This window comes from Mycteria americana, chromosome 6, assembly GCF_035582795.1.
Source record: "Mycteria americana isolate JAX WOST 10 ecotype Jacksonville Zoo and Gardens chromosome 6, USCA_MyAme_1.0, whole genome shotgun sequence".
NCBI classification, from domain to species: Eukaryota; Metazoa; Chordata; class Aves; order Ciconiiformes; family Ciconiidae; genus Mycteria; species Mycteria americana.
Window position 1 is genome coordinate 9565678 of NC_134370.1, and position 26707 is coordinate 9592384.

The 26707-nt window shown below is 35.3% G+C and overlaps 1 protein-coding gene across 1 annotated transcript in view; it reads right to left on the bottom strand.

The window, feature by feature from the left end:
* Window positions 1–26707, bottom strand: part of ATRNL1 (attractin like 1) — a 542236-nt gene that overhangs the window by 368191 nt on the left and 147338 nt on the right. The window contains exons 18-19 of the mRNA XM_075504052.1: window positions 24501–24719; window positions 19552–19689 (exon numbers count right to left, since the gene is read on the bottom strand). Coding sequence (XP_075360167.1) covers window positions 19552–19689; window positions 24501–24719 — 357 coding nt within the window. The remainder of the gene's footprint in view (window positions 1–19551; window positions 19690–24500; window positions 24720–26707) is intronic.

A 26707-nucleotide genomic window follows, 5' to 3' on the forward strand; every position in this document is an offset into this window, starting at 1 on the left:
ATCCATTAGTCTACTCACATGAGAACTGCCCTTCTGAGCCAATTTTCTACATTAGTAATATTACAAAACTGTCTGGTCACTTATTTTTCTAGAAATGTATATTCAACTGGAAGCCCCTGATACCCTTTTAGCATTGAACAATTACTTTTATAGGAAATACATCCATTCAACCTTTGAGACAGACAATGTAATAGCAAACAGATGTGCCCAACAACACTTAACGCAATATCACTAATTGAGTAGCATTAAAATTAAGCTAAAGAACTTCTGTGAAGCAATGAGCAATAAAAATACGTGCTCGAAAAAAAAAGTTGGCATTAGAAGGCACTACTGTCTTTTAGCAAGGACGCCAAAAGTACATGCAGGTCAAATGCAACTGTCATTTTATAGTGGCACAATTAACCTTTATGATAAGTCAGTCTTATTAGACTAATTAGCACATATATGACTAATATTATTTTCATCCTTCTTGGTTTATCTTGTGACTTATCTTTCTTTGGTCTCAAAACAATTTATTTTTTATAGTACAATAACAGCACAGAAAAGACAAAAAATGTATCTATGTGTATTGACACAGTACTAAGGACTGTGAGACACTATACCTGCCAGAGAGAGAAAGGTAAAAGGAATAGATATAGTTTTAGGATTTTATAGGCAGGATATGGAACCTGTATATGCAGATCTGTATAAACAGGAATTCTGCAACGACCCAAATCCTGTATATATATATATATATCACACATATGTATCATTTAAAGCAAGGTCAGCTATTCCCAATATTCACAAAAATTAGATAATCATTTTTCCAGATCAATACTGGACATAAATTTGCTCTAGAGAAGGCAAATATGCCAAACCACCCAGGCAGCCATTTTTGTAAAATTAGACACTCCTCACAACATGGCAATTTTTTCAATAGGCACCAAATCCTTTCTCTCACAGCGCAGTCCAGCTTGCCCTCTGCTCTTCCTGGGCATTTTCGAGGCTAACCTGGTGGTTGCAGAAATGCTCTTGTCCTTAGCCGCTTCCCATTCCAACAGAGCAATTCGCCCAAGCGTGAATGTGATTTTAACTTTTTTTTCTGGAATTTACAGTCACAGCAAAACACAGACAATTTCACTTGCCTGTGACCTAAGCCTACTGAGATCATTTGACTACTAGTAAGGCAATTACTTTTTTCCTGAAAAGCAATACTGTGTCATACAAGCAGTCTGGAAATTACAAGTGAAGTTTCCTTAGCTTTTTGGACTGATACATACATTGCAGAAGTAGAATATTTATTCTAAAAAACCCAAAACAAATCTGGGAAACAACAAACAGGCTGATTTTCTGTTGAAAAAAAAACCAAAAACCAAAATTTAGTTTGGTTACACCAACACAATCCTATGGCAACCTTCTCCATTTAAAGGCTTGTATTTACTCTTAAGCTGTTTTTACACTTCGGTAAAATAGCTCTGCAGTGTTTGTGTTTCATTATTTCTTCTGTTTAAAGCATTCATCCTGAAAACTGAACTGGGTTTTTTTGTTTGTTTGTAATAAATACCTCCCAAGCAATCATACTAAATCTGTCTTTAATCATCAGCAACTAACATTATAAACACAGGTTGGAAAACCATAATTTTGTTTTACACAAGTAGATAATGAAAATGCAGCACAGAAGATTAACACTGAAAGACGGGATATTTTTTCTTGTTCTGAACTGAACAGAATCTTAAACAATTAACAAGAGTCTTGCTGTGCCTGACTCTTTCAGGCCAATACTGAACTATAGTATAGAATTTTTATAGTTTGTTCTTGGGATCATTCAGGAATAATGTGGACAGTATTTTCTACTGAAAAAGCGTGCCAAACCAAAACATTTCCATGAGAACTCATGAGCTAAGTATCACCAATTTCATTTTCTCCATGTTAATCTGTGTGAAGAACTGAAACTTTTACACTTACTTTGAACATGTAAAACTGAAAAATTCCAGGTTAAAACATTTTTAAGAGCACTTCACTTGGAGATAAGTTTAATATGTCCTACTTAATAGGTTTTTTTTCATTCTTGCCACTTATTCATTTCATTTGTAAATAAAATATGTTATTAAGAAATAAATAGCCTTAAAATTCAAATTTTACAGTGGGTTAAGCTGCAGGTTTTGTGAGTTCAAGTCAAAAACTTAACTTTATATCTGACGTAGTACAGTTCTTTTAAGCGTGCAAGCATTTAAAGTGATGTTTCTTCCCCATGCCTGTAAGATTAAAAATATTATTCCTTAAATTGCTTTTAGTTTTCTTGTTTGTGAAGAGGATTCTCACATGAAAACATAAGAGAAAATTAGAATTGCTTAAAAAAGAAGTAATTACTGATCTGACAGACTAAAACTTTTACTAGGTTTAGTAAAAACCAGAACAGTGGGGTTTGTTGGGTCTTTTTTAAAGGAAAAACACAAACTGATGATTTTGGATGCCTTCATCTTTGCATGTCCAATATGAGAGGTGTTTAGGAAGACTTTTTCAGACACCAAAGGCTTAGTACATTTTTTTTTAAATGTGTCTTTTTAAATTTTCTTGAAAAGGCAGCCGCTTCTCTACTGGCTATTTTGAAAACTTTGGCCAAAACCCTCCTTTCATCAAAAGACTGCAATTTTTTCCCCTCTCTCTAAAGAGAACGTATAAATTCCTAAATTATAACCGAAAAAAATAAATCAAATAATACTATAAGGCAGTATGAAAAGCAAAACAATTTAAAACCACTCAGTGGTTATTCATAGCAGCTTTAAATGTCAAAAAAAAAAATCCAATCTAAGGTGAAAAACAACTGAAATCAACAGCTGGTGATTGCAACTATTTGTGTGTATTTGGTCATTCAGAGTAAAAGCCCAAAGAGGAGAAATGCCTTACACAATTTATCAGACAAAAACGCCACAAAATGTAAAGAAGTCAGCAAATCATTTCCCTGTGTTAGCCATTAGGAGGTACAAAATATGACTGATTTTTAATGCATTCAACTGTGAGTGAAGCTTTTTTCCCCTTAAATAACTAATGCGGTCTGCCATTGTAATGTATGGCATTCACCGCTCAGAAAATGAAGGCGGAATCAACTGCAATCAAACAGAAATGCCATTACAAGAGTTTTTTGAGAATCTTCATTCTACCAGTTGGGAAATGAGTTGCACGATGCCTCAAAAGCTATTTTCTCAACAGCCTGTAGGGGGGTTCCAAGACCCCTTAGGGAGAGGGATGACCATTTCAATGAAACATCATAACTACTTCTTAACTCTTCTGTCCTGGTGGCATATTCACGTGTAGGGATTCAAACAGGTAACTCCATGGTCTCCTGTTACACTGGGAGGTTCCATCATACCTCTCTGATTGATGTGCAGTCTCTGATCTAATTTAAACTGATGGCTACATAACCAAATTAAAGGGGGAAAAAAAGGACATTAAATTCTTTTAGACTGTAAAGTTGCAGTCAGTGATGGAAGATACCATGCCGCATGTTACATGTCAGACTGACCAGCCGTCAGGAGACATATTTGTGGGATTTTCCTGGGGAAGGTTTACAGACAGAGATGCTGGAATTTCTGACTGACTGCAGATGTCTCTGTATTTAAAACTATGAGAATAATAGGGAAACTGTGAGTGGTTGCAGTAACAAGAGAGAGAATGAGAGCTTCTCAGCACCTAGAAAAATCTAGAAGGGTCGATTCAGAAATTACAAACAAAAGAATTGCCTACTTTCTTTTTTTAATTTCCATTGTATTTGGGACAAGAAGACTCTGGCTGTAGTCAAATGCTTCTCTGAGGATCAAGTAACAGTGATTTAAGAAAATGTCATCTCCAACTTACAATTGCCAACCCTCAATCAGAGGCTAGCATCTTCTCAGCCTAGACACAGTAGCTACATGAGCTCTTGACATCTCTTTCAACAAAAGGTAAAATATGTTTGCTTCTAAGTGGCAGACAAAAATCACTATAGTTCTAGACAGCTAGAAGTTTCTATATCATGCCCTGCCTATCTCCTCTGGGAATATCTTTTGGAAACCAATGACTACAAATTTCATTAGGAAGGTAAACATACTGATACACAGCTCAGCACATCAGAAATACATTTTATAAACATTCCTTATTCCATAAAATAAATTTCTAACATGTAAACCTGAAAAACACAAAAATAAGAATGCACAGCAACTCATTCATCATTGCCAAAAACTATGTTACCCAATAACATGCAGGGGGACTTGATCACCAACATCAGTGAAAGCAATAGAATTGCCATTAATCTTTGTGAAAAGAGAAAATAAGCACAGAGATAAAGGAATATAATATAAATCAAACTGCTGTATCTCTTCAATATCTATAAAAGTAATAAGTGGTGATTAATTAAAGAAGGCCTGAATTCTTAGTTCTCATGCTAAGATGCTGAATAAGCACAAAATGCCTGCTACTTAAACACATTAAGATAGCACAAGTTCTTGCTGTTCTTTTTACTACTTCAGATATCTTTATTGCATCATAGACCTAAAAAAAGTTTAGATTAAGTTTATTAAATACACAGTATTGATTATATATTTGTAAAATTTCAGAAATAAGTTTGCCTTCTTTTATTTCTCTTTTTTAAAAAATCTGTCTTGTTCTTACTCCACTTGCATAACTCAGAATCAACTTTGCTGAATGGTGAAGTTACATTTATACAAGCAACATACTACAGCAATCAAGCTTAAGGAACAGAACTATTTATAGTCGATAAAACTGGTTACTAGACATAAAGCTACACAATTACATTGTGTTTCTGCAGGGTGGAAAGAAAACTTTGTTATGAAAGAAAATATTTCCTCCAAAGGAGTCAAAAAGAAACTTCAACTAGTTTATTTTACTCATCTTTAAGAGTAGTAAAAGAAATTTTGATGGTCATGAACCTCAAGCCTGGGTTGAATTTAACTTATTATCTTCTGATTATGGTGCTAATAAAAAAACCCCAAACATGTATAACTTGGAGGGCAGGTACGCCACCGGGACAACTGACCCAAATTGACCAAAAGGATATTCCATGCCACATCATGCTCAACGATAAAAACTGGGGAGGGGGGGCTGTCTGGGAGATAGCCATCACTTGGAGACTGGCTGGGCATCGGTCCACTTGTGGGAAGGTGGTGAGTGACTGCCTTCACTTGGTTTGGTTTTTCCCCCCTTTTTCTTTCACTTGTTAATACTGTCTTTCTCTCAACCCACGAGTTTTCTCGCTTTTGCTCTTCCTATTCTCTCCCCATCCCACTGTGGGAGGGCAGGGAGTGAGCAAGTGGCTGAGTGATGCTTAGGTGCCGGCCGGGGTCAACCCACCACACCGTCAGTTAGCAGTTCTGCACAAACACTGACTTTTTCAACAGCAATCCTAGGCTGATGCTTGAACCAGTACTTTCCCATCCTTGCTGTTCCTAAAATCAGACCACTCTGTAATGAACACACATATCCTGATTTAGTAAGTGAAATCAAATTTAGAGAATCAAGCATTAGCTTTAACAAGTTGTGCTTGACAGGAGGTTTATAGAAGTCTTCTGTATGCAATCAAGGAAAATCATCACAAAGATTAAATATGCCAAACAGACATCCTGTCAAAACCTTATGAAATCCCACAGCCACCCAAATAATCTTTCTCTGGAGGTTAATCATGACGAATGTTACATTCAACAGTTTCTTCTTCTTTTTTTCTCCTACAAAATTATAGACATCTAAACACAGCTTGACAATGACACTTTCCTTGAAGTATAACTCCAGGTCCTTCAACTAGGATTATTCTGAGTAAGTTACGGAATACAAATGTATTTATAAAAAGTGTCATAGTTTTAGTTGAGTTTTTGCTTTTAATTTACAATTAATTATGCTAGAAATCATACTTTATAATACAGGTCTAATCTACAACAAAGCGAAAAAAAAATTATATGTATACACAACCATTAATAGCATACTGAAAAGATTGCTTAGCACATTTTGCTTGGCAATCAAAAAATAACTGGAACAGTAATTTGTTAAAGATGTCTTTTTCCAAGTTCCTCAACTAACTTTTTCTTACGGCAATCCACTTTTCTTCTGCTTTAGTAGCACAGGACTTATTTGGAATACATTCTGTTTGGAGTGAATTTAATTTAAGTTCATAACTAAGCCCAAGTACAGGCATTTTATTCACTCAGTATTTAGACTATCTTGAATGCTGTTCAATAAACAGCATTCACTAAAGGAAGGAAAATAAATTTTCAAATCACCTTTGGGGAAAAAGGTCATCTTAAAAAAAAGAGTGCTTATTCTAACTATTCTGACAATCTCTCTGCAAAAAGCAACATGAAGCTTCTCTTGAATACCTTATTGTGCTATGATCTCTTTTCTTTATATTTCATATGTACTAAGAAGCCCTCTACTGACTGCTAAAAACAAATTTCAGCATTTTAGTTAATATTAAATGTTTTTATTCTATAATAAGGTATTGTATAAAAATGAGCAATTGGTGTCATTATCTCTATTCAACACTTTAAAGAAAAAAAGAAAAAAAGAAAAAAAACAACAAAAAAACCACCACCACTACTGCAAAATGGGATTTCTTGACAGACCCTTAATTTGTCAAGACCTTTGGTCATTTTGTTTGTATAGGATAAACAAAATCGTGTTTTCTGTTGGAATTTAGCACCACGTGGGAGCTTTTCTTTTTCTGAATAATCTTAAATTACAGCTTCTTATCACAGAGTTTTACTATGAACTTGTGACCCACTGTTTCTCAGAAACCAAGGTACAAGACAAACAGTGCAAGTGGATTTTTTTTTTTAATTTAGTTCCATATGCTAGTACCTGAAGACAGTATGAAGCATACCGTACTCTTTTTTTCTCTGATCTCCAACATTTATCCATTTTTATATAAAATGTCTTTATTCACATAGACTCCTGGGGTCTGTATCATAAGCCTGCAATCCACTGAATGTCTGTTATTTATGTGAATAACCACAAAGTGTCTGGACTAAAAGATGCTTTTGATTTTTAACTACACAGACTTAGTCACTGTGAAGAGAAGGCTTCTAGAACGTAATATTTAACCTAATATAAAATTTCCTCTAAAATTTTAGACATCTAATGATGGAATGCCCAAACCCACGATCTTTAATGCATCGGTGAATTCCATAAATGCAATTCTCTACATGCTAGACATTGAAAAGGCTAAACAAAAACACCTGTATAAAAACTCTGTATCCCAAATTGCCATGTCATTCTCTATGAGAGTCAAAACTCCCATCGATTCATGTTCATTCCTAATTCTACTTTAGGAAGATGTAGAAGAAAATGCTTTTGCTGCTGTTTATACTGTTAGTCAAGGATACTGTGTTCCTTTATGCTTTCTACATTTCTGTTAGTTTTTCCTGCAGATGAGAGTTAGAAGCTCTTTGTCCTCATTCTTAGTCCTACCTTACACAGGACTCAAGGCCCCTGAATATAAGATTTTTGGACCAGAAACCTTTTCAAAACAGAATTCCCCTGTAGAAGATAAAAGACCAAATTTACAGCTGTCTACAACACTAGCAGAATTCAACTACTTACCTCGTTTCTGATAGCAAGTTGAACACTGAATATCACTCTAATATTTCTATTAAAAATGAATAAATTAAACTCTACATAGTGACAGAGCTTATTTTTCACCCTTCTCATTAGTTTCACAACAGTGCGGGTGCTGACCTCTATGGACAACACTGGACAAAGGCATCCAAACTCCAGGCGTTGTGGCACAGGCAGAGTCAGGATGAAATGTACAGGAACGAACATTTTGAAGAGTAAAATATCATTGCATACAGGGGTGGAAATTGCCTTCTGGGTAGTGGGGTTGATACCCACCAGAACTTTCTAGCTCTCAGTATCCTGCTTGTACTAAATGCGGCACGAAGCCCCTATCCGCGTGACACGAGGAGGAGGTTAGCTTCGGCTGAGAGCTAAAAACACCAGGTGTAAGAAAGCTGCAGGGTCCTGCTTTCCAACTACCAGCAAGTAGGTGTTCTTGGCTTGTTAGTGTTATCTTGACAGCGAGTATCTTTTCCTGCTTCTGTGTGATATTTCCCTTGGGCCTGTGCTGCGTTCTAGGGACGCGTGCGCACACATTGGCACCAGCTGAAAAGCATGAGAGACATCAATGACTGACAGCTTAAACTTGATCAAAAACTATGAGATTTCTATTAGTAATAACTGGACTCTTGTGGCTGAACACATCACATTCCCCATTTTTAAAATTTAGATATAAGAGAGGAATCATTTTTAAAATGCAGAAATTTGTGGGTTTTTAAAAGTCTCTTAGAAATAATCTATACACCATTTATTACAAAACTAAATGTTGTACTTCACCTTGTTTTTAATTTACCTGACTTCAATAAGCAATTTTATATGACTCCCATACTCAATGGGAGGAAAGATTGATGATTGCTTGAGAGCCAAAATTTATATGTTCCATTTTAAATTTCTACCTTCTTCATATAATCATTTTATATGGAAATGCATTATGTTATATTAATTTGGACTGTGAACATCTGTGTTTTGTTTCTAAATAATACATGATATCAGCAAAACATCAGGTCATTGCTCACTGAAGATTAATAGCTAAGAACAGAGGGTTTTGTGCTATTAAAACCAACTATTACTAGAGGCTAATAAAAGCACACTTCTGGACACGTGTCACCACTTCGTGGTCATAGCAGCAGAACAAGTTAATGCAAATAAAATAAAGAAATGAATACACTAGTTAAACTAGCTCTATTTTTTAAATTTTGTCCCAACTACAAGCATATAATTTTCTAGAGATTATAAAAAATGGCCAATTAATTTTCTTTAACATGTAGCTTTATGGAGCTCAGGTATTTTTTGTTTTCTTGGTTATCACAGCTTATAATAATTCCTACATATTTTCATCAAAATGACAGTCTGTATGACTGTTCCCCAGAGAACTGCTATTAAGAGATGTTGGAAGTGATACCAGTGATGGATATCAGAGGCTGGGAAAGCTTCAAGGGCAGGTTACCAAATGAGATATCAGTACTAAGGCATAAGGCTTCCAGCTTTGGAAGTCTGACAACTTGGAAGTTTGGGAGTTTGACACCTAAATTCCCCAAAGAGCAAATGATTTCGTCTGCTCTGACTACTGAAGGTTTAGTCTATGCTGACTAAGGAAGTGCAGTTTTGAATCAACTGATTGTCAGGATGGGGATGACCCTGGGTGCACTAATCATGAAATTCTTATGCGAAAGAGGGATGGTCCGTCCAGCACCTTGATTTTAAACAAAAGTAACGGTAGTTCATGTGCTCTTAGCTGATCTTAGCACTGGCCTTATATATGGATAGTCTAAGCATACTATGCACAGAATTCAGGCAATGTGCACAGAATGCCCCATTTCAGAGTACAAAATCAGTTTAGACAATGGGTGCTTTGATGATCAGTTCAGCAAGAACGGTAGCTAGATACATGCCGGTAAAAACTACTAGATGCCTCAATCTTCTGGAAAAAGCTTATTTACTCATGATTCAAAAGCGAGCATTTGGCTCACTTAGGTCAGATCTAAAATCATGTGCAAGATAACAGGGATACAACCATAAAGCCTTATAATACTGGCACAAATGAAAGATTACAGGGCTATAAAAATTAGCACAAGCATTTATGCTAAGTGAGAATTGTAACAAACAACCAGGCAAGGGCTTTCTGTTGTGGGTTGGGTTTGGGGTTTTTTTAATTTTTTGTTTGGGGGGTTGGTGGGGTTTTTTTGGCAATCTTGTCTCTTTGATTTGGCCACATAATGTTTGACAGAGCTGCCCATCAGTCATCAAAGGTCCTTTTAGATCTCACAGTATGAAATCAATACTGTGATCCTCTAACAGCTATTAGCTGATAGTCCATCTAGCATTTACAACTTTTCAGTGCACTGAACGTATTTAGGGGAGAAAAGCTTTGCTTGTTTTTTTCTAGTAAACAAGAAAAAAAAAAATCCAACTTCCAAGTGAACAGAGGATGAAAGAAATTTGAACTCTACACAGAAATGCACTGGTTGCCAGACTTCAAAATAATAGTGTAAAGAACTTCTAAAGAAGCACATCATGTAAATAAGTGAGTGCACTTGCATTAGATTTGATTTTGAATGGCCTTCGTGCTAGAGTGCTTTGTGCTACAACCCAGGGAAAAAAGCCTGGATAACTGTAGTGTAACAAGAAAGGCATGGGGAATCCCAACACTGGATCAGCCCTTCCACAGTACAAGTCAGGGCAAAACTGATGGAGTTGCAGAGACACTCACAGATAGCAGCATGTCTCCTCCCTGTCTAACTGTGTTAATTCCGCTTTGCAAAGCAGACAGAATTAAACAGAAGTGGGTGACACAACATAAAGAGCATCTTACTGAAGCAGAGGAGTAATTATTGCATGAAGCTCTCCAGGCTACTTGTACAACACATGCAGTTTTTGCATGCATTTCTAAGGAAACATAGATACAATCATAAATCATGATAGTGAAAGGAGCCAAAGAAAAGTTAGAGCTAGAAAAAAATAGCATGAATACTCATACCAGCTGAGGTCAACTTGTAATCAACTCTGTAAAAGAAAAAAAAATTTGCTTGGTTCAGGGTATTAAGAGACACTATTCCAACTGCATACTGAAGATCTTCAACCAGCCAATGAATATGAAGGCAATGGAGAGATCCCTTGTAAATCACCGTTTAAACACTTGACAAGACAGGAGCTTAGTTGTAACTTAAATATAAATTTGAAGAATTCTTGCAAGGTTTTCAGAGATAGGCATTATCCTCCCTTAGGACTGGTGTGTGGAACCAAAATGCGATGAGCCTAAAGCTACTACACAAATCTATTACAGATGCTGTATTCCTGTGAAATAACAGGACATGAAGAATAGAAATTTTGAAATGCCTGGTCTTTAATGCTTCAGTACATGGCACTGTTTTCAAACCACAGAACAACTGAGGTTGGAAGGGACACCTGGAGATCATCTGGTCCAACTACCCTGCTCAGGTAGGGCCACCCAGAGCTGGTTGCCCAGGACTGTATCCAGAAGGTTTTTGAATATCTCCAAGGAGGGAGGCTCTACAGCCTCTCTGGACAAGCTACTCCAGCGCTCAGTCACACTCACAGTAAAAAAAAAAAAAAAAAAAAAAATTTAGCATACTAACACAGCCTTTGAAAAAGCAGACTATAAATTTCACCTAAAACAAAACAGTTATCACTTTCCTACTGCTCAGACTGCTGGCATGAACTACCTCCAACAGCTACAAATGACTAGAATACTTAAGTGTGTTGTTAAAGAGAACAAATCCCTCAGCTGTACAGCCATTTTGCGACAGCCCTGAAAAGTCCCCAACATATGTCTCAGACACCAGTCAGCAGTGGGACTTTCCTGACAGACAATCTTCAATTCCCATTTTAGCTGAAAATATTTACAAAGGCCAGGATTGCTGCAGAATCAGTTTGTAAAGTTCTGAATCACAACAGAACAAAGTGATTTCGGGTTACTGAAAAAATCCCTTGATGAAGTTTTAAATGTAAGATTTTATTTCTCCTTCCAAAACCTCTTTCTCAGGCCACCAGCATCTGCCTAGTTTTGTCTGTTTAAAGTAGCATCATACAGTTCCTAACACTATGATATATTAGTCTCTGGGTGTTTTGAGACTAAAGCTCAAATATAATGTCATTGTGCTATGATATTTACTAAATAAAATTATTCTTAGGGAAATAATTTTTTCCACTTTTAAGTTTACTGCCACAAATACAGTCATAAAATATTTATATTCAGAATATTTAGGTTGATGCTTCCCTACACCTGCCCTATGCAATCCCAAACTACAGGTAATTTAAAAGATACGTAGTGATAGTGTTGAAGTGAAAAGTTGAGACTGCTGCTTTCTGTTCCCTCATTGCTTGTATAACTTTTTGAAACCTAGAAAAATAAGTCTAAAGGGAAATTACAAGGTATCTTCCTATCAACTAAGTAGACAACAGCATATTTTAGTTCAGAAAAAGAAACTGAACTTTAAACTGTTTTCCTTGTCACACTATCAACTTTTTCCATTACGAAAAGACAAGTTGCTTTCTGCAACGTGTGAAATTATATAATTTGCTGTATTATAATTTAATATACAAATACTGTGCACTGTGTATGTATACATACACACTTATATGTGCCTTTATATATATTCTAAGAGTATGGCTGGGGAGCAAGCAGAAAGACCGCCTGTTTACATTGTCCTGGGCACTATAGGTCACTTTGTACTCTCTAGATGGGAGAGGAAACTGCTTCTTCCTTGGATGTAAATGAAAATTACAGGCTTTGCAAAAACTATTGGGAGCAGTAGTCGGGGTTGAGGGAGGAGATGACAAGAAGCATAAAACCTGCAGCAGGAGTAGAAACCAGGAGATGTTTCAGAAAGGAAGAGGCCTATCTATGTCAAAGAACAGAATCAAAACAAACTGGAGAGGAAAAAAAAAAAAAAGACTTTCCTAAGATCTAGTGTGGATTGTATGGAGTCTGATTCAGCTTGGACACAGCAAGAAATTGTTGGATTGGAAAGAAATCTAGGAAAGAAGGACACCCACCTTGAAATTATTTGGTAGCAAAAGGTAGATGTGTTTCCAGTTGGTTTTCTTTAGTGCACCTCCCCTAGTTTTCCATAGATAATCTTGTTCAAGTTAATGTTTGTGTTCTGATCAATCAGACTACAGATTACTTCAAAGTATTTGTGGGGTTTCTTCGATGTGCTGCCTCCAAAAACCCACTCTAATGTACATGTGCTCCTTGTAAATGAAACATTTTTTTTTCCAAAATATGTAACATACTGATTGCCCTTTGCGCACTACAGGAACAGGGCTCTGTTCCTGATGGTGCCCACGGTAGCTTTTAACAGTATTTCTTTTGGAGAGACAGGGAAGGAAGGAAATCAGTATCAGTTCCTCCATGGACTGTCATGACAAAAACGTGTTACAAATGTTGCTACTACTGAATAAGTAAAAATGTTAGAAACAGTGCCAGAGAAAAATGATCTGTAAATCTACCCAGTAGACACCTTTCAAAGTTAAACAGAACCTAAAAACCAAGGAGACCATTTTCAGTTAGCTGCCATGATAAGTTTAACATCTTTCTCATGGCTCTCTTTCATAGACACCAGAAGTAATGACTTCTGCCATCCTCAGCCTCTTCTCTCAAAACCCCCACATCTCAGATGTCAGCTACTCAGCAGAATAATCACATTCTTTGAGAAGCAAGATTTGAACATCATGGATGTTCCTCCTGTTAATGAAGATACATCTTAGGTATCAGCAAGTCACTAATAAGTTTTATTTTTTCTTCTTTTAACCAACAGGAATAATCACAAATATATCCAGGCAACTATTTTATTGCTGGGGTCAACTTCACCTAAGTCAAGGTACCTTACAGCTAGCCTAACAACTTAGTCTTTTATTGACGCCTTTTTTTTATTATTTTTTTAATCTCGAGGCACTTACTGTAGATATATGTAAGTTGGATGGCTAATGCATAGATGCCCAAATTCATGTGGAACAAATTCGGGGAGTAGTATGTGTAGATGTACGCACACGTGCAAAAGAAGCAGACACTGCACAAGGTATGCTCTTACAGGGACAGATGCTTTAGTAGAATAGCAGAAAAGTTCAGATTTATTCTGTCCTTCACACTCTATGTAATGGAGGAACAAAAGAGGCACCCAGACCTCTGACCTTGCTGCAGCAGGTGCTACTGACTTGATACGCACATGGTGTATACTCACTAGAAACATGTTCACTTTTGATAATAGTTTGAAGATCTGGTAAAAAAATTAAATGTTTCTAGTAAACAATTAACTTCACATTTTCAAACAGAATTTTTACAAATCAAACATGGGGGAAAGCTGTTGCCTTTAGTATTGAAAATATCCAGCTGTATGATAGCAGAGAAGGGGACAGACCTATAAAGGCAATAGAAATGCTACAGACTTGCTTAAAAAACTTCACGCATCCAGCCCATCTGGTAGGAGGCTTTTACAGAATGGTCATCAGTGTCTTAAACACCATGCCTTCTAAGGCTATTCAGAGAGAGCGCGGTGCAAGTTAAAACACAATGTTCCTGCTGTGCTGGTATTCACAGTTTTACTCCTACTGCAAAAGCAACAGCAATGCTAGTACAATTATGTGAAAACGGAACGCTGTTTGGGATGTTATCACTTTATGAAAAAAATGGCAATACAGCAAAGTGCTTACATTATCTTATTATTAAATGTATTATACATTCACAGTGTGTGTCATACTTTACTGTAAAGAATTCTCTCCTGGCATCTCATACATTTTAAGAATAATTTAAAAAAACACCATGCATAAAGGAAATGACAAGATGATAAGCAGCTAGAGTAATTTTTTTTTTTAACATTGACAACTAAGTAAATGATTAATAAATTAGAAAATAATGTTAAAAATGTTGCCGAGAGGACGCAAAATTGTTCCAAGCAATCTCCCATACTGTTTTCTCCTGGTCCTTTAAGCTGCAGTCTGTAGTACACATCTTAGTCTATTTTTTCTAGAATTTCTACAAAACAGTTGCATATTTCCCAGACACGCAGTACGTGACAGAACAAGACCTTGAAGAAAATATAACACTAAGAGAAACCACCATGACAGCAAGCCAGTATCTGTTCCCACCTACAGTTAAGAGCTGCTTTATTTCCAAAATCCATCAATATTTAATAATGAATTTCCTATTACTGACTTTTGATATTCAAGCTTTCAAAATTGTACCTCAAGTGGGACTTGAGCAGAATTTAAAAAAATGAATCGAAGTGATTTGGAATATCCTCCAACTCTTCAGCATTTCAGACTACAAGGCTTCCTAGGTTTCCTACATCTGGATAGCTTTACCTGCTCAGAAGCAAAGGCGGCTGAGCTGTGCATCTCTGTCATCTAAGCTTCAGCACAATACAGAGTGTGAGTGTGCCTTATTCTGTCAAATCACTAGAGGGTTTGATTCCTTAAATATTTTTGGCACAGACTGACAGCACTGTATTTAGCACTCCAAGGGCTGCTCATGCATTTGCACTCAAGACCAGTCAGATAAAAGGGGTAAACAGAACTGGAGCTTGGTCTGGAACCCAAAACCCGTCCCGTGCTAGAGCGCTCTATTCCTTCATGTTCAGAATTCACCTCTGGCTTCCCTCTTATTTTCTTGCACATTGAGCCAACTCTTAAAAAGGATGCTGTAACTTTACGTGGTAACTTTGATGGTACTATTGCTTTGCACTTTTCTTTGCCATACAGGAGCTTTAGCTTACAAATCTTAAGCACGCACACAGGGTCTGGACTTACTAATTTGTGCACTGTGTATCATTTATTTCCAACAAAGAATGCAAATCTTTTTGTGTAACTAAAAATGTATCATAAGGTAAGGTAACAAATTAATTTCATTTTATATTTTGGCTACCTGTTTCACATCACAGACATAAGAACTACCTGAAAACATTTTTAATTAGTATAAGAACAGATAACTGTAATAAATTACAGTCACAGAACTTTCATTAACATAGTATAAAAGGTTTTTGCAATTTATTACTGATTTTTGTAAAGAATGTAGCAATGAATCAAATATAAAAATAATTCAAACTAGATATTTGTACTATGAAATGTCATAAAGAATTGAAGGAGTACATACAGCTTTACTGAAAGCCAAATGTTAGGACTACTGAATATAAAGATCATGTATACACCAAGAATACAAACTCTAACTCTCATTCTCTGTATAAAAGAGACACTACAAGTGACAGAATTTAAATGAACAATTGGTATTAGGCATGGTTTTTTAAGAAGAAAAAGTACAGTAATTAATTATAAAAAAGACGATCATTGTCAAATTATTGCCCATCAATAACTGACATACCACGCTTCTGACACAACAATAAACTAGAGCGAGAGTCAATTACAGAGTAAAACTCCTTTAGATGGAAAGCTTTTTAACGCCACAATAACAAAAATGCTACAGATTCCAAAATAAGTAATATGTAAGACTTAGGAATATCTTTATTAAGCACTCATAGTATGGCAAATATCCATAGTCATTTTTCTATACATAGATCATTCTCTTATAATTGGAGTACTTTCTCTTTACTCAATACCTCCCTGCACTCTAGATCTCAGACTCCAAGAATCTTTTGAAAATTATGACTGGAGAAGAACATGTGGAATCAGCTAGTCCACTACCTTTTTCCAAAGCTAGAGAAGTTTGAAAATTTAAAAAATATAGTGTAGGTGATAATGCAGATTTCATAACATCTTTAGGCAATCTATTTCAGAGTTTAACCAGTAGAAAGTTTTCCTTGTAGTCCACTTTAATCTTTCTTGTTGCAACCTAATCCCATTACTTCTTCCTCAGCCAAAGTGGGGGCATGGGGGAAGGCACTTTATCATCATTCTCTCTTTTCAGCTTCCTTTTGCATATGTAAAGTCTGTTATTATGCCTCCATCTTTTCTTTGTCCTTCTTTTTAGGTTTGTCACATCTACTAAGCCTGCATCATATCAGGATGCAAAGTGAGTCCTTAGATTAGTTTTAAAGCTATTGAAATGTCAGCAATTATAGTGAGTGAAAATCCAAAAAAGTCAATTTTTTTATCCATTCTTTAATCACAACTCTTCAAAACCTTCTGAAACATGAATTATATCTTTTTCCTATAACAGCTGTTACTCATCCTGTAGTAATTTGATAGCATAACTATGCAATACCACTATGAATGCATCAGTTATCTGATGACAGTTGTAAAGGCATCATTATTCCCGGAGTAGAATAAGGAAAATAGTTATATTTGTACAGAGTTTTCCATGCCTGGACAAAGGTCAGAACAGAAATGATCACTCAGGGGTGGACAGTCAGCTTCGTTCAGAGCTTTTTGAATGACCTCCTAGAAGCATAAACAGAAAGGATTTAGGAAAGGATTTGCATAGTTAAGGAAAAAAAAAGTTTTCCAAGGACTGAAAGATTTGCTATGCGTCTCCTTCTCCTTCCTTTCAAGATCATCAGGGATCTAAGGAACAACAAAGGCTAATGCAGCTTATAAAAGAAAAGGAATTTTTTCTTGCAAATCTTTTTAATCTGTATCACCAATAGTCAAACTAAGTTGGGAGGTCAGATTTTACCTAGAAGTATATACATCACAACAGCAGAATACATAATACGTGTACTGAACACATAAGTACTTTTGTCAGGACACTGGGGAAAAAAAATTATTTTATGTAATATGTCATGAGTGTGTTAAGAGAATAATTCTTAATTTCTCCACTTTGCCTCTCAACTGTGGAGATCGAGTACAGCCTCTTTTCCCAGCTTCAACTGCTCTCCGATTCATAACCAAGTTACACCCTTGTAACTATAACAACTTGTTATATGAAGAATATTAGAGTATTACAGATGTACTTTAAGAGTTATAGTCATTATCTTGTCATTCCCTTTAAAAGTTTTCAATCTGGATCCTCAAAGAAATAACTCAGGAGCTCCAAGGAAAAAATGCAGCACATGCTTAGGCATCTCAACCCTTGTACAGAAGGATGAGCCTTAGCAGAAAAGAAACGTTGGTAGGGTCCAGCCAGAAACCAGAAACTCAGCTGACAGCAGCAGAGAAAAGTGACACAAGAAAAGGAATATGAGGATGACTGTTTTTTTTCAGTTCTTCATGATTTTTTTTTTCTTTGATTTGCTATTCTATAGCATTTCCTTTCTCATTTTCCAATTATTTCAGTCACACTTAAGTTCAGCTTCTGACTGGGTTGCCCTTTCTTCCACTCATATTTTTTTCCCCTCATGCTTTTACTTTAATTATAGTTTTAATTTGCAGTTATTTTCAATTTTTTTCTGTGTTACCAAAAGCATTACCGGAATGAAGGAGAGAAAAAAAAAGATTAGAACCATCTCTTTCTTACTTTATATTTGCACACTGCCTGATCTCAACTATAGTTCCAAAATCCTCTTAAGTCCAAGTAAAATTGATTTAACTTATCTATGGATGACTGGTATTTTTTCCTGCAGAAATTCCTGGCCCACAATTTGGGTACCTCTATCACAGGAACAAAAATCATGATACTGAAGAAAATCTAACAGTTCATAATGACTACATTCATCAAAATGTCTTAAAGAATTCAACAGATTTATGGGCTCTATACTACAAAACGTAATATACTAATGCAGATAAAGCCTCAAAATAATTATCATCTTTATTTTTTAAAGCACTCTTTAGTCTAAATACCTCCTGTTAAAATCATGTCTACCAATAAAAATATGTACTCTTACAGACTAGGGTTGAAAAAACAAGTCGTAAAATTTATAATTTTACTGGTCTTATAAATTGATTTTAGCCATTATTGCACTACACATAATTCACTAAAGGTGATGGAATGCTTATTTGGTTGATAGCTAATGTATCCCTGAAGAAAAAAACCTATATGAATACATCATTTTGCCATAAAGGTGCTACAGACAGCAAAAGAACATTTTGTCAACTTCAGGAAATAAGAGAACTATTAAGAATTATTTAAAGCATCATAAAGCACCAGCAAAACATGCAATTGTCAATAGGGGTAGACATTAATCTTTCCATCCCCTTGAACACACTTTCTACATATTGTGCTTTGTGCATTGACTACTGCATGTTAAAGTGCTGAGGAACAAGTGAACGCTTTAAATGAATGAATATTCCTTGAGAAGCAAAGGTCCAGTTAAAGAAACATCAATAATAGAGAAGAAAACGTCATGGGACAAAATTTTCTAGCACCCTCCTAGATTCATTCTCAACTACCTTAATGACTTTTCACTCTGAATATATCCCCCCTCCCCCCATTTAGTTATAAGGGAAAGAGTTACCGTCAACTTTAAAATCACCCATGCAAGGAAAAAAGCAGCCCTATGGCAATATACAAAAACCATCTGGAGTATTAGACTTCATTCTCTCTTTCATTTCAATGAGAATCCTCCAATGCCGCAATTACAAAACTAAACAGATTGAATAGGTTAGGGTACCTTAGAATCCTCACTGTACCAGGCTTTTCTGTTTGAACTACACAGGAATAAGACTTGTTGGTCTGTTACATGCACAATTTTTTCACTAGCATCACAGGTTTATACAAACCAGTGCTATCAGACATTATGGTAGATACTGAACTTCATTTATAAGTACTTTCTCACTGCTTTTAAGAGGATTGTTTACATGGAATGAAACGATGCCTCTCTGAAATATCAGGATTTAAGGTGTTGCTCCCACAAGACAGTTTGTTTCTCCTCCTTTCCCTAACTGACCCTAACCATCTTTAAATTACCATCTTGTTCTTAGAGCATCCAGACTAAATGACAACTGCAAAATGATGATTCTGAATGCAAAGTTTCTCTTAAGAATATTAATCTGATTTTGAATCATTAACTTAGATGATTAACTCATCTGTATTATCAAATAAACATTTAACCTTTAAAGAAAAGTTAAATTCACATTACATAAAATGCCACTTCAATTTTTTTTTCTCCCAGCAGAATGACTTACCTGTACACTGTCCTCCATTTGTGGGATCCCCATAATATCCTGGCATGCACGTTTCGCATTGTTTTCCTGTTGTTAAGTTTTTACATTGATCACAGACATTACTGTTGATGCAGGTGCTGTGGCCATTACACTGGCAAGCTAGAATATAACATTTTAAAAGCCATTACTAAATTACTCTTGGGAACAAAACCATTCCTATGTGATTACAAAACTGCAGTAGAAGGTAATTCTGAGGAGTTTAGTCCTGACTAATGACCAGCATATATATTTGTACTTTGACAGAGAACCTCTTTAAAATAGCCTTGTGACAAGACATGAATTCACATAAAAGACCACAGAAGTTGACTATGTAGTGACATGTGAGTTTAAGGTGTGTGAGAAAGTCTTTTTTGCCATTGTGAGTGACTGAATCCAGTCGTCATAGGTTTAAAATGCTGCCCAGTCACTTGAGAAACCTGCCAAGAGGCAGTAAGTCACCAGCTGGGACCAAATGCAAACCTCCATGCCTACATGCAATCTGCTGTGAAGCATTTGAAAGGCTGCTGTGATGGAGAACATGAACAACTCGCACTCAAACTTTTATCTACTGGGGAGAGAAAACTTACAAAAGAAAATTAACAAAAGAGCGTCTTATTTTTAACAGTTCTGATCCCCCCATTAGCTTTGGCACACTAAGGGGTTTTAAGGACATCAGGACCACATCAAACCTCTCCAGTCCCTCCTCACTACAGCTGACTTTGCTGAAAGTAAAAAACCTGGACTCCTATTGACATAAATTTTTTACGTCTGACCCTAAAAGCATAAAATTCCTTTTTGTCAAACAACAAGGCTACAAACCACTGATCTTGTACCACACCTCCTCTCCAGTGCTCCATATTTGGGAGAAACTCAGAAAGTACTGATCACGACTGCAGCAAAATCACAATGTGAATTCTGCCAGAATCGTTGATCCTACTGCCAGGACTCGGCTGAACGACCAAGAGGTTTTGAAGGATGACCTCTCTATGGAGTGGCACCCCAGAGCTCATAGTGCTCAGCAGATTAGCAATCTGTCAATTACAGCAGCTTGTCAAACGTCAGACTACATCAAACCTGTCGATCCCTTACTGGTGAAGGGTGAGTAAGACTCAGCAGAGGACAGATATCTCAGTAACTTCATTCTGTTTAATTTTTTTTTTTTTTAATTGGATTCTTAATCTAAATGTGACAGTGACTGGTGTCTTGACTAGAGGAAAAAAAAAAGAAAAAAAAAGAGATTCTCACTGCATGATTTAAAAGTTTTTAGAGCTGTTCTAGAATTTAGTAACAATATATTTACAGTCATTGCCAAGCTTGGCTCATAAACCATTAAACCTCCCAAGTTTACAATCTCTTCCTTTTTCTGTAGCTATGCTTACAGAATCTTGTAAACAAGCATCAAACATTTCTGTACTACTAGACAGGACGTTTTCTCACTGTCTTGAATAAATCTCCTTAGAAAGTACAAGTTTTCTTCTTTCTAAGAATACTTGATTTTTAGACAACTTTGTGGTGTCTTCCTCTGGGCACTTTGCCATTCTGCACTGTTGTTGCCTTTCTCAGAAAAAGCTACATGAAAATACCATGAATTGCAGCTCCATTTGGGGTTCTGTTCGTATGCCTTATACATTAAATGACTTAAAGCAAATGTTAAAAAAAAAAAATGTGGCCCAATAAACCAAAAGTAAAAACAACGCATTAAATAGGTGTTCCATTGAAGTAAAGTAAGATTGCCCGATTAAGACTGTATCATAATGTAGGGAAAATGTTTCATTCTGATATTCTCTAACTAGTAGGTCATTGATCTATAATTTTTCTATTCTTTCTAATGCTTAGTTTTGTATTTCTTCATTTTGGTGTTATTTAAAGGATAAATGAAAGCAACCTTAATTAATCAATTTTTTTATTGTGAATTTTAGTGTGCTGCAAGTCATATTAGCTGGTCATATATAATAGCTCAATTCTTACATTTTGTTAAAGCAAAGAAAATGGAAGAGATTTTAAAATCAAATTAAATTATATATATACACAATAATAACCAATACAATCTACAACTGACGTGGCATACCATTTAAAAATGATATTATATATTTGCTGATTTTCCTAAAAATATGTATCTCATTGAGAAAAGTGAAAAGCCAGAAGAACTGCACAATTCAACAACTTTCTGCGATACAGACGAGCGCAATCAAACTGGAGACATCAGTATTAAATAATTTTAAAAAATAATGAGATGCTGTAACAATCATTTAAATAAGAACTAGGAGTTAAATTTTAAAAAGTCATTTTTTTCTTAAGTGATTTTAATGTACATTACTGGCAGCAACAGGGTAATTTTCCTCACATATACAAATGTGATTTAGCTGAATCTTCAGTGGGGCTGCCCTGGAGATAAGCAATTAATATGTCTAATTTGCTTTTGACCTCTGTGTCGAAATGGTTGGTGGTGCTGACAAATGTTAATAATTATAGTTTTAAGAAATACTTAATACTAGGAAAAAATATATAAAAAACATGTCTGCCTTATGTATCAATCTAGTGTAAAGATACATCAACCAGTTTTACATAAACTAGTTACAACCAATTCACACTGCTTTTCAGAGAAATTTAGGCTTTAAAGACAAACTTGGGCTTGCATTCTACCTAAACTCCTCTTCTCGTGAGAGGAAATCCCAACACTATTTATTTTTCTTCCTTTTTTTTTTTATATATGATATTTGCAATTTTATTTATAATAACAGTTTGGTTAAAATACAAATCTGATGAAAAAATAAAAATTTATTAATATCAAAAGAAATATTACAACAGCTGCTTTGAGGAATATTGATTTCAAAATGACCAGTAACAAAAAGAAACAATTTTTTTGCTACCTGTTGGATACTAGTTTCAAAAATGTGAACAAACAGAAAATGAGAATGAGTTTTAAATACTTATCAACAACACAATTGCCCAGAGGCACTATAAAAAGCATGAATATGAACTACAAGGAAAACTAAGTGCATACATGAATGAACATGAATGGTTTAGCCAACTATTCATCAATGCGGCAGAACAATCTTCAAAGTACATGTTATAACCTATTTATTTTTATTTTCATCCAAACAACAAACTGTTCAGTAAGTTTATATATATTTAGTATCAATTCTGTCTTATTTCAAGTACATCAAATGATTGCTGTGCTAAGAATAATAAATTGTGTTAGTATAATGCATTACAAATAATATTTTAAGAAAATGAAAACAAAAGCTTAGGAACAGAACCTACAGGCTATAGCAGTCAAAATGAAATTTCACATCAATTGAAATTTTAATTCTATGAGTTCTGTAGGATTTGCCTCAATCTCATAGAACTAGTGGGTTTTTAAACTAAAGTGGAACTTCAGTAAATTCTTGGTCAGAACATACAACGGATACAGAATTTTATCCATGAAGAATAAATATTAAACAAATAAGGTGATTAAATCTTTTAACTCAAAATTTTAGACAAGCAATATATATATATATATACATATCCATTACAGTTTCACCAGTGGTAGGTACTATGTATTGCAGTGAAAGTCTAACAACGCACTTATCAACATACCTGTATTTTAACATACAGGTTAAGTATGTACAGAGTAAGTACTGAAGTTTCCATAAAATGCAATGTCATTGTATTGTTTCCAGAAATTTACCAGAGGCTTCTTTGTCCAGGAAATGGTATTAGATGGTTTGGAGTTTTTTGGTTTAAACTTAGAACATTTGCCAGTGTTCACTTGGTTTTACACTTCACCTCATTATTCTAAAACTTAAGAAAAATCTACTCTGTACCTACGTATTTAAAAAAAAAGTTACCAAAATTAAACTTTCTTGAGATTCTGCTTTCTAAATGATATAGTGATATAGATACACACACACATATATATATATGTATATAAAAATACGCATATATATGCATATACACACACACACACAGAGAATATGCTGATGAAAAAAGTACCCTGGAGAGCAAACAAACATAGCTGCATGTACCCATAAAAGTTTTGATCCTAGAGAAGCTCCAGCGTCCAAGTTTATCAGCAGTAGGAATGCTTGCTGGAAAAATAACTTTAGCACAATTACACCATTTATTCTAAAAATAGTTTTCAAGCTGTCTTTTAAAATGTATTATTTATTGTAAATTACCACTGGAGGTCTGTCAAACTCCCCAGTGTGCTTTTCATTTGCCTGCACTACTACACCGCTGCAACAACACTGCTCTCAGGGTTTGAGTATTTCCATACAGGAGGCTGTACCGGCTCAGCTTCCGCTGTCTTAAAGCACCTGATGTCTTGCTTGCTTTTCCAATGAACTTAAAAATTTAAAATACTATAATCAGATTGGTATGGCTTAAATTTAGACTTCAGAGATTCTCTGTAAGATTATAAAAGCATACATTCTATTTACTCGAAATGTCTAAAAGGGAGACTGGAGGCACAGCTCAGATATTTGGCAGCCCCCCATGCTCACAGCCAGCCAGACTTCTGCATGAAGAGCGGGGATGCAGGAAGTCCCTGCTCCTGGCCATCAGCAGTTGCCTACAGATAATTTCTCCCCAACTGCACTCTTCTTTGATGGATACAGAAGCCAGAAGTAAGCAAAAGCTGAAGCAAATCCATATAGTTGGATTGGAAAAAGTAGAAGGTAGGATGGGTGAAAACTTATTCACAAATAAATGGCAATCTTGTTAAACTATTTGCATCAAATTTCACATGTGAACCTGCATGACAGTGAGCACATTTGTGTTCAGTAGACAGAGACTAACAAACTATATACTTAGGAAATATTTTAGAAAAACAAATCTCTCGTGCAAATGTTATTTGTATGACTCAAAATAATTATGTTAATTTGGCACGCTTAAAAAGAGAAACATCTCTTATTTCATACATAAGAAAGAATGGAAGCAGACCTTACCTGGACACTGGATAAAAGACCACTCATAATTTTTCTCTTTTGGACAAAGACTAGCATCGAGCACCATTTCATTAGAGTGCATGCCAACCCGCTTCATTGGGCCTCTTGATGATCCTTCCAAACATTGCCCTTTTCCAGTGTTACTGGGATCGTTACACCATCCACACCCGGGCTGTTCCAAACAGTGTCCGCAGGTCCTCAGTCCAGAGCAGTTTTGAGCTTTATTACATAGAATACAATATTAATGCGAGGAGTTTTTTTGGTTTGGGTTTTCGTTTGGGTTTTTGGTTGTTTGCTTTTTGTTTTTTGGGTTTTTAAATAAGATGCTAGGATTTTACAATAGTTGATGAAGAAACAATTATGCATTTCTATTTCCTTGTGCAAATTAAAAAATTTCAGTAACTTTAGTAAGAATTTCTCTGTTTTCTTTAAAAGTTGTACTTCTTCAGGGATCACAAAATACACAGCAGGTGTTTGTTACACCACAATGCAACAACAAAGATTTCAAATAAACAAAGATAATGAGGCAGAACAATAATATTACATTATGGGATGTCTATATTACTAATTTTATTCACATAAACAGTCCTTCCAGCAAAAACTCTAGAGTTCACTACAAGGTCAATAATCCAAATTAAGAGTTATAATAATAATAATAATCAAAAAATTGTGATAATTCAAATTCAAACCAAAAATTTGAGTATGAAGTATCCCAGGATCACACCTGAGTATTCATCTATAAACATGACTTACTCTTCTTATATAGAACTTTTGAAACAAGCTAGCATACTATACATCTTTCCAAAAAAAGGATTCTTAAGCTACAAATCATCATTCTATCCCGTTTAATTGAGATATATCTTAAGAGTCTTGTCTGTTAGAGTAAATCAGGTTTCATTTTTTAATTTGCATACTAAAAATCAAATCTCCTTCCAGTTCTTTTATACTTTACTCTTCATTTAAATAATTTAATTTCTCATAGAAATGGTCGTCTTCATATTTTAAGAAACCTGTTTAGAACCAAATAAAATTCATATTCTGAAGTTACTGCCATTTCTTATTAATAACAAATTAACAATTTAGTATCTTCAGGAATACCATTAGAGTTCACAAGTTTATTTGAGCTTTTTCCGCTACATCTTAAATTTTTTAAATTAATGCTGTAACACTGAATCAAATTAACATCAGAATCACTTGAACATTGATCTCTATGGGTCCCTGTCTCTTCTCACATTAACTTTGTAGACACTAAAAAAATAAATTTTAAAAGCATACATGAACTTCAGGAAGATCCTACCAGGAAGCCAGAAATAGTCTACATTTCTTTTTAAAAAGAAAGTATTTTAAAGGTTTGTGGGGGTTTTTTGGAGGACACTCACATGGCTTCTACACCAGTGTAACCTCTCAATTTGGCTCAGCTGCAGCCAGGACACTATATCCAACTAATGTTCACAGCTATGTGGACCCCTCTACTCATAGAAACAATACTTGAATCCATGCTATAAAGGCTATACTAAGCAGAACAATTTCATTTCTAATTAAATAAACTGACAGCAGAATAAAACTAGCTACTCTGACCTCAGCAACTATTAACATTGTTTAAAAGTAATGAAAGTTGTCAGAGAAAAAATACTCCAGTAGTCTAAAGATACATGCAGATAGCAAGAAAACAGGCAGTTAAGAATCTGAAGAGCTCACTTTTAAGAGCTCACTTAAAAGGACTTTAACAGTGCAGAAAGCTGGAGCATGAACTCTTGTATGATTAGACTTGGAAGAATCCAAATAGGAGGAAATGTTTCAAATATCCCAAATATGGAAAAAGGGGGGGGAGGGAGGAAAGGAGCTCAACTGTTCTTGGAAATCAACGTCAATCATGTGACACAATTTAGTTTTAAACCAAACCTCATCAGATCTGAAGCTGAATAATACAAATTTTCTTTTCTAAATACATTAGAAGATCAGCAGAAAAATAAAGACCACCATCCTGTACTGGCTGGCTTGCCCTTTCAGAGATGCACTGTAAATGATCCAAACAATTCTCATGCTGCTATTTTATAAAGCTAGGAGAAAACAGCTCTGAAGTATCAGCTGCACTATCTTCATGGAAGACAAAATAGAATAAAAAGTGAAAATCCTCAGATATTCTCTGTAGTGGCATTCAGCTGAAAAACCGAAAGCTCGCTGAGAAGTTATTGTTTATGGAAGAA